Consider the following 9,757-nt stretch of genomic DNA (forward strand, 5'->3'; position numbering starts at 1 on the left):
GTTAACGAATTCAGATAAATTGAAATCATGTAACTTTTCTCATCATAATGCAATAAAAGTTAAAAAAATAGAAAATAAAAAAAATTTAAAAATTAAAAAAGAAAGAATAAAAAAATGCATTCGGCAAGAGTTACTACCCACCACCATTTGTGGCTTCTAAATGAGAAGTGTTTCATACTGGGGCTAATTTATCCGAAAACCATGCACTCTGGCAGACAGCTGGAGAGCTGTAAGGAATTTCTACTTATTTTTGTGAGAAGGCCTGGCTGTGTGTGAGCTCTAGGAGCAGTTCGTGCTTAGCCTTTCTAATGGTTTCACTGGGTCTTGAATAACTTCCTCTTCTGCACATGCATGCCAGTATTCTGCTGAAGTCTGGGGAAGTCACATTGTTTGTACATACCATTCTCTCTGAAGCCCAGCTTGCAGAGGTGAAGATATTGCAGCCTCCCCATATGCTAGCCCCACTCAGATCTGGAAGAACACCAGCCACATGCCTGTACTCTCTAACTACACAAGGGTCTCTTGACTCTTCCCTGGCAGTAAGCTGAAACTCACCTCTGTTGGCTCCATCTTCTCTGGGTCACTGCTAGTCTTGGTCTCCTGCCTAACTGATGTCTTCAAAGCCATCATCCCATTTGCTATCACTTGTATTTTTATATTTTTGTTAATTGAGAATTTCATACAGCCTCGATGTCCAGCTGATAGATGAATACTGAAAATGTCATACCTTTATGCCATGGAATCTTATTCGCCAGTATAAGTAACATGGAATTAACCTCATTCAGTCTATTTCCCAAACAGAAAAAGACAAATGGCACATATTCTCACTCATGTGGATCTTAGCATTAAATCTTTACATGTATGTGTTTAATTTGTAGTGCTTTTAAAGCCTAGGGATGTATGAAAGAGCAAGTGGTGTGGAGAGGGAAGAAAAATCTCAGGGAAGGAATGTTTTGTTTTTTTGTTTGTTTTGTTATCTTCTGATTATTTTTAACAAGAAATCATGTTCCAGATTATTTGACGTGGATGATGCAAAATCCCTCCAGGGATATTTGGGTTCATAAGATTGTTTTCTGTGGTCACTTTTTGAGCCTCATTCCTATGACCATAATCCTATTAAGTGGAATCTAAATATAAAAAAATAAATGTTTATTTAGGAGCAACAAAAAGTTTTTTGAAATAATTTATAAAAGTCAGTAGTTTAATTTATTTTTACTCATACCTTATTTGAAAGAGGACTTTTAGAATTAAGAAAATCCTAACTACAATTCATTTTTATATAAATTAAATTTTAGCAGACTTAAACTTAGTGAAGTTGCTGAAATTTTACATTTTGTACATCTCATTGCATACTTTCAAATGGTTTAGTGTATTTTTGCTGTCTTTAAATTTTTTAAATATATTTTCATTGACCCTTTAAGAAATACTAGGAATTTAGCTTGAAGCACCTAAGGAATAGAGCCCCCTTGCATTCTCTTTAAACTCAGGATGCTTGTAACTTAATATAGTAGTTTTGTGCTCATCTTGATGTGGCATTTATACATTGGAACCTCTTTAATTCCCTATATACAAGTAAAACTCCCTGTCAAATTCCAGTTTCCCCTTTGTTAGGTAGTAGGCAAATCCAGTTCCTTCCTATGGCCCAACTTGGGGACTTTATCCCAGTCAGACAAAGCAGCTCCAATGCCCTGTGTCTGTTTTCAATCCTACAGTAGCAATTCTCCAACAGGGGTACCCCCTATCCCTCTATTTGATGTCATAGAGAAACAAGCTCTTGTTTCCCTCCCCACTGTTAATGCTAGCCATAGTCTCACTTTAATTATAAATTTAACCTCAATTTGAGAAGCTTCTAGAAACACTAGGCTAAATATTGTAATACATCAGAAAATGCTATTGATGTGGTGGGGCTATAGATTCTGCAGCTATACACTGAAAACACTGTCCCCAGTTGAAGGGAATGTTTGTCAATATCCGGGAACAGTCTTGGTCCTCACCCCTTGGGTGAGAGGATGCCTGCTTTCTTCAGCATCTTGTGTGCAGAGGCCATACATAGGGCTAAGCACCCAGAAATGCTTAAGAAACCCTCTTCCCCACAACTCTGGATCTTCCCCCAAAATGTTGGTATCCATTGTTCATATCACTAACATGGGTGCTTGTTAGTGGGTACACTCGATCAGGGTCTTGAGTTCACAACAAATTGGTATCCTTCCCATGAACAAGAGGAAACGATATGAAAATCTCAGGGGAAACTCATCAGAGGACATTGAATTGAGATTCCACTGGAGTATAATTCATAATACAGTAATAATCACCTGGAGATGAAATGCTTCCTCTGAGGTAATTAATAAGAAAGGGCGCCGCCAGTCAATATTCATTCTCCTCCTTTTCTATTATGTTTCCATTTGATATGGAAATATGCAAACCTGAGTTTGTAGCCTTTAATGGTCTAGTCTTGAGAGTTTGTGCATAAGGAACAGGAAGTACATGGGTGGAGTTTGGTGATGGCATCCATGTCTCCTTCTTTCATTTCCTATACTGGGTCCAGTACTGTTCTTAAACTTTCACAAACCAGCTGAGTGAATTCATAGCTCTAGGAGCTTTGCTGGAGTGCTTCCTTCCCCCAGCCTGGTAGAATAAGGCTTAACCTTCTTTCAGTCAATCAAAACAATATCATTTAACAAATCTCTTCCCACATTTGTTCCAGCTGAGGCTGCATTATTATTATACGAGCCCAAAGAACTTTGCATTTTTAAGTCCCTTTCTTCATGAAAATAAAAATCATGTTTTATAGTTGACCTGGTATAAGTCTGAATATGCTGTATACTAATATTTTCCTCTTGCTGATCAGAGGATGGCAAATGATGCCTCATTGGAAATGGCTGTTGATGCTGCTGGGGTTTTACTGGAGTCTAATGGGAACCTTGGACTTTATATTGGCCCCAGAGAAGCTGCATTTGCCTTTCATAAGACAGTATTGCTGTCCTTCTTCCACTCTCTGAAGCAGTATCAGAAGAGATATGATAAGACACTGGACTTAATACAACCCTGGACCTTATGGTATCCCAGGCTTCAGTAAAAAGCCACAATCAATATATAAGAATATCACCATGATGTATCATTTAAGATTGCCTTTTTTAAAAGAAAATGGAAAATTCCTTTGAAATCGTGTTAGCTCTGGATTATTTTTAGTAGTCTGGAAATTTTGGTGGGTTTTGTCATTTGTTTGCTTGTTTTGATTTTTTTATTTTTTTTTTTTGAGACACTATCTTGGAACTTGCTTTGTAGACCAAGGTGGTCTCAACCTCAAAGAGATCCACCAGCTTCTGCCTTCCAAGTGCTGGGATTAAAAGCATGTACCACCACACCCCTCTTTGTCTGGACCTTTTAACCATACTAGTTCTTTGAATCTGTTAACGTGGGGTGTCTTCTTCTTTGTGAATGTCTTCTTCAGTTTTTTTGTGCTTTGTCATGTTTAGCATGGAGATAGTGTGCCGTCCTGGTTATACTTATTCCTAAGTCTAAAGATTTTCTTGTGGAGCTGGGCAGTGGTGGTGCACGCCTTTAATCCCAGCACTTAGGAGGCAGAGACAGGTGGATTTCTGAGTTCAAGGCCAGCCTGGTCTACAGAGTGAGTTCCAGGACAGTCAGGGCTACACAGAGAAACCCTGTCTTGAAAAAGAAAAGAAAGATTTTCTTTGGAAAATCCATCAAAATGGAATTCTTTTCTCTTTTATTTTTCTGATTGATCCTTGCTTGTTTGGGATAGGGAGACTTTTCTGAGGGTTTTGATCTGTGGAGAAGAACTGAGCATATTTTACTCTAATACCATTGATTCTCTCTTCAAAAACCATTCTTACCAGCTGTGTGAACAGCGTCCCCTGCTCCACTGGGCTCAAAACGCGTGGCTATCCAGCTTGCACCTCTTTTCTACTCTCAGAGATGAGAAGCATTCCCATGTTGTTTGTCTTCATTTTCATAGCCTGAATTAATAAATTTGTGAATATTTTATTTGTTCATTGGTGATATACATTTCTTCTACAGCTCGTCTATTATATTTCATCTATGTTGGTAGTCTTTTCTAAAAATTCCAAGCACTTATTTTATCTCAACATTGATTTATATCTTCTTTACATTTTTAAGTTGCAGTTGAAAATCTGGATGAGTATAATAGGGTAATAAATTTTTGTATTTAATGGTCTTTGAAATTAAAGTCTCTAATTAAAATTGTTATTGTATTAAGAAAATGTGCATATAAAATATATTATTAGAAGCTTAAAGGCAAGCAAGAGTCAGGAAGAAAATAATTATGAAACATATATTTAATAAATGACAAGTGTCTAGAATATACAAAAAGAAATTATACCCTGAAAATAATACATTGAGGAAGCCTATCACAAAAGTTGCAAGTTTTAAATGGACATTTCACAAAAGGAGATGTAACAATGCCTGGTACATACATAGAAAAATAATCAGGTTTTTTTGTTTGTTTGTTTGTTTTGATTTTTCAAGACAGGGTTTCTCTGTATATCTCTGGCTGTCCTGGAACTCACTCTGTAGACCAGGCTGGCCTTGAACTCTGAAATCTGCCTGCCTCTGCCTCCCAAGTGCTGGGATTAAAGGCATGCATCACCACTTCCCAGCTTGATCAGTTCATTTGTTAACAGAAAAAAATGCTCATTAAAAACTAGGGTGAGATATTATTTTATACATACTAGACTCACTATAATTAAAAAGGTAGACCATAAAAATGTTATATTGAGGATGTGTAGAAATGAGAATATTGATATATTTATGGTACAAATGTGAAGAGACATAATTACTTTGGAATTATGTCTTATTTTTCCATTTTGTTCCTATTTATTAAGTCTATGTAAAAATCACTTAAAATACTATGTACTTCTTGTCTTTGCTGTCTCTGGTCATCCTTATTACTTGGACATGATCAGTTTTTAAGTTTTTCCTATTTATGGCATTATACTTTGTTAATGCTAACAGGAGATCATATCTGAATCATAAAGAAGGATGAGTAAATTTTAAGATACTTGAAGAAAGTACAATTGACAAAATAAGATGACTATAAGCCCAGTGTATAAAATGTATATGCATGTCCCTTTTTTAAATGAAGATTATATTAGTTAGTCCTAAATTCCAAAGTTGAGTAATAAAATACTAGGTATATTATGGATATTATTTCATATTATATAATGTCTATTTAAATTTTTAAAAGTTGCCTGAGACTTAAAATTATTTTTCCCATACGTTTTTATTGGCTACTTTATTTATTTACATTTCAAATGTTATCCCCCTTCCCATTTTCCCCTCTGCAAACTCCCTATTCCATTCCCCTCCCCCTGCTTCTATGAGGGTGGTGACCCACCCACTCACCCACCCACTCCCACCTGGCCACCCTAGCATTCTCCCCTGCTGGGGCATTGAGCCTCCACAGGACCGAGGCCCTCCCATCCACTGATGCTAGATAAGACAGTCTTCTGTTACATATGCAGCTGGAGCCATGGGTTCCTACATATGTAGTCTTTGGTTGGTAGTTTATTCCCTGGGAGTTCTGGGGTGGGGGTCTGGTTGGTTGATATTGTTGTTATTCCAATGGGGTTGCAACCCCTTCAATTCCTTCAGTCCTTCCCCTAACTCCTCCAATGGGATCCCCATGCTCAGTCCAATGGTTGGCTATGAGCATCTGCATTTGTATTGGTCAAAATCTGGCAGAGCCTCTCAGGAGACAACTATACCAGGCTCCTGTCAGCAAACATTTTTTGCATCAGAAATAGTGTGTGGGTTTGATGTCTGCAGGTGGGATGGATCCCTAGGTGGGGCAGTCTATGGATGGCCTTTCCTTCCATCCAGATGGATGGCCATCTCCGCTGCACTCTTTGTCTCCACATTTCCTTTAGACAGGAACAACTCTGGGTTAATATTTTTGAGATAGGTGGGTGGTCCCATATCTCAACCAGGGGCTGTGCCTAACCACTGGATAATGTCTCTACTGGTTATATATCCACTCTGTTGGGTATTTCAGCTAATGTTATTCCTGTTGGGACCTCTTGCATCCCTGGCATCTGGGACTTTCTAGTGTCTACCCCAAGCTCCCCATCCCCCACTGCTACATATTTCTGTTCAAATTCATGACCCTCTATACTTCCCCCCTCCGTCTCCTCCCACACCTGCCCCCTCTTTTCCTCCCTCTCCACTTTTCCTCCAAGGTCCCTCCCTTCCTCTAACTCCCATGATTATTTTGTTCCTCCTTCTAAGTAGAACTGAAGCATCCACACTTTGGTCTTCCTCCTCCTTAGCCTTCATATGGTCTGTAAGTTGTTTCATTGGTAAGATGAATACAGATTACAAAGAATATAAATTATATTTGTTCTGAGAGTAATTAACACTTGAGAATGTGGCGTCTTAAATGGAAGAAATCTAATTTAAAGCTTTACTTTGGAAACATGTAAGGTATGGGAGACCTTAATGAAGACATTAGCAGGTGCTGTTGGCTATTCAAGTAGCCCTGATGTTCCCATGTAACTCTTCATATCAAAATCCCCAAGAATTGTTAGTCTAGGAACAGAGTAAGTGAAAAGCAATGTGTAGCTCTAAGAGCATCTGTGACCTACTGCAGCACTGTTTGGGACAGAGAATAAAACGTGTCTTGGAAAGTCTCTTTTTACCTAGTAAGTCCCAAAAGTCTAATACCTCAGTTTCATTCCTTCTATTAAGAGAATTCCAAATTAATTTATCCCCTACTAGAGGAATATTTTCAGTTGGGAGCAGGCCAGAGATGACCTAATAAAACATTTGAGAGTAATTTGCTATAGTCTAGCTCCTCTGTTCTTGTAGGTACGGAGAACAGATTATTGCTTTAATGTTTCATGCTGGGGTCATGCTCACAGGCCAGGGGGCACACAGAAAGATAAGTCAGTGATGTATTAACCCAAAGTAGTTGTTTGCTGTGTAGTCACAAGCAAGGGCAAATAATTATAACTCAGGAAAGAACGGAGAAGATTAGTGTCTGTAGATGACCTTGGCCCCAAAGGGAGAGGAAAGGGCAGAGAGCAACTAGCAAACCAAACGAGGATGTAAACCAGAATTAGGCATGGCTAGAGGAGCTCCTGGTAGGATGAATAAGAAATATTTTACACCAGAAACTGTGTTTTGTGGCATGACAGCAGTCTACTGGGTTAAGACACAGTGGAGTGCCAAGAGTAATATTCTTGTTTGCTATAGCTGTGTACATGAGACATTCCTTGCCTGGTCAATTTTCCTCTAGGACTATGCTTAGCTGGTGTAGACTTGATTCTAGCTCAGCTGTTGTAGATCAATGTCTCAGTTGTCCTCAGTCTGCACTTCCTAAAGGGACTTCTCGACACGCAGTTCTTACACCTTGCCATCTATTTCTGTTTCAGCCTGGACAATTTCTGACAGTGCAGTCTCACCCCATGGTTTGAGAAATGGCTGTAGAAAACAACACTCAACGCAGTTACTCCATCATTCCATGCTTTATATTTGTTGAGGTAAGTGTATTTTTAAAGCCATGGACATGTTATAGTAGCAAATGTTATGGTGAGAATATGTATTCTTATGTGAAATTACTTAATCTTAGGATTGGGTCAAATGTTGGTATTACAAAGAAAATAATTTTAAAACAATGCTTATTAAATAAGAAACCATAAGAAAGGTTTTGAAACTGTGTCTTTAGGACAAAGCGCACTTTTATTCAGTTTCTTTTATTTTTCAATGATCCTATGAATATATTAGCTATGAAAGTCAATGCAGCACTTTAATTAAATTCTCCCTTAAAAATCAATATCTTTTTCCAAAAATCCAATAAAGCAGGCAGTTTACCAATGCGACCAGTTCATGCTCTTTTACCTCTGGAGTCCATGGATGGAAGAAATAGAATTGACCGCTTCTATGCATTTTTCTCTGTGATGTTAGAAAGCTTATGTGATGGGATACTGCTTCCGTCATACCTCTCTGTGAGTTGCTCTTCTATTTCCCCTACATCTTTTCTGCTAGTGTCCTGCGCATCCTCCCCCATCGCCCTTTCCTCTATGGAGTGTTTGCTTTGGAGGAGACAAAGATGAGGACCTTTGGGAAAATTGGGAGTCCTATGTCCAAAAGTCTATTCCCCAAATTATCTGAGAGTAAAATGTTGGTTTGTCAACTATATTATCTCCTTGAGATAGGTCACTGAAGGGATTATTTTGCCATGAATAAAGACCTTGGGTATGAAATGTACAGAGCTGAAAAGTGCCTGAGCATCCAGTCTGGATAGCTGTGTAAACAATCCCATCATTCCAAAGGTATCTGTAGCATTTTTTATGTTGTACATCTTTTGGGTTGGCTGGGGACTATGTGTGTTGATCTATTTATTATCTGTGAAAAGAGGCACTCAGGCTAAACTACTACGTATCATAACAAATACAGACTTTCAGTAACTGTGCCGCCTTTTTCTTTTAGTGTTGTTGTTGTTGTTGTTGTTTTGGAAACATAATCCCCCTTTTAAGTCCAGACTGTCTTGACCTCACAGCAATCTGTCTGCTTTAGATTTATGAGTACTGGGATTATGAGCTAATATGACCTCACCTACCTAGAAACATTTTGATACTCAGCCTATGAATCATAGTGACTTTTTGAGTTTAAAGCTATTCTGATCTGTGTGTTTTATCTGGTGAGTATTTAGGGGCAGGACAGTATTACCTGGCAGTTTATTCTCTGTTTGACATTTGTGAAACAGCTTGCTTGCATTATAGATCTGCTGGAATAGCAAAGAAACTCAAAGCTCATGTAGAATTAATTAAGCTAAAATTCTAGAAGCTTAAACAAGTAACTCGTCTCTGTAACATGCACATATTGCCTTTAACTTGCGATATAATGTAGTGGACAACTCCAGTCACATACTAACAATGCAGTGTATGAATTATTGGTTCTATTTCTTGTCTCTGAGAGTATCTAGCACATTTCTTTATACCTATACATTTAATTACAGAGAGGTCAGTTTCCTTTCGCTGTTTCATACACCCTTCATTTCACTTAACCCTCCCTCCACTTATATCCCCCTTCCGAACTTAGACATTTCTTTTACAATATTCTCTTTCCTTTCATATCATGACTACTCTACCGTCTGCCTCCATTAAGGCATTTTCTATTTCAGTGGATCCTTCTGGTTTCCTGGCTTCTGCAGGTATAAGCTAAACACAGAAATCTAAAGATTGAAGCAAGGATCCTGATCTGAGAGACAACATGTAGTGTTTATCTTTCTATGCTTGGGTTACTTCAACCTATTTTTTCTAGCTCCATCCATTTTCCTGCAAAATCTATATTTCTATTTTTCTTTATATCTTTTTTTAAACTTTTATTGCATGACTTCCATATATCTGAATTTGTTAACATTTAAGAACATATTTTAAGTAAACAGAATTAAATCACATTCTTGTTTCCCTTTTGTACCCCCACTCCTCCCAGAGACCACCCTTCAATACTTACAATATCTTTTTTGTTATATTCTTTAAAATTTATAAAATATTATAACAATAAAAATGAGTATTATAAAAGTTGTTTGATATAAAACAACAATCAATTTAACAGTTTTATGTAGATGCTCATCTACAGCAATAATGAAAATACATTTTTCTCAATATAAATTTTAAATAACTTCAAACATATTAACTGTATATTTCAAAGTAGTACATCATTACTAGTATTTTCTTTTTTTTTTTTAATTTTTATTTTAGATATTTTCTTTATT

The 9,757-nt window shown here is 37.5% G+C and overlaps 1 protein-coding gene across 2 annotated transcripts in view; it reads left to right on the top strand.

Annotated features, from left to right (window-relative positions):
- Plppr1 (phospholipid phosphatase related 1) overlaps nucleotides 1-9,757 on the top strand; it is a 287,229-nt gene that overhangs the window by 143,454 nt on the left and 134,018 nt on the right. For both annotated transcript variants that reach the window (XM_031377379.1, XM_031377380.1), the window contains exon 2: nucleotides 7,413-7,520. In XM_031377379.1, the coding sequence (XP_031233239.1) occupies nucleotides 7,458-7,520 (63 nt within the window). In that variant the 5' untranslated portion in view covers nucleotides 7,413-7,457. The remainder of the gene's footprint in view (nucleotides 1-7,412; nucleotides 7,521-9,757) is intronic.

The sequence above is a fragment of the Mastomys coucha genome, unplaced genomic scaffold (assembly GCF_008632895.1).
Source record: "Mastomys coucha isolate ucsf_1 unplaced genomic scaffold, UCSF_Mcou_1 pScaffold18, whole genome shotgun sequence".
In the NCBI taxonomy this organism is placed as follows: Eukaryota; Metazoa; Chordata; class Mammalia; order Rodentia; family Muridae; genus Mastomys; species Mastomys coucha.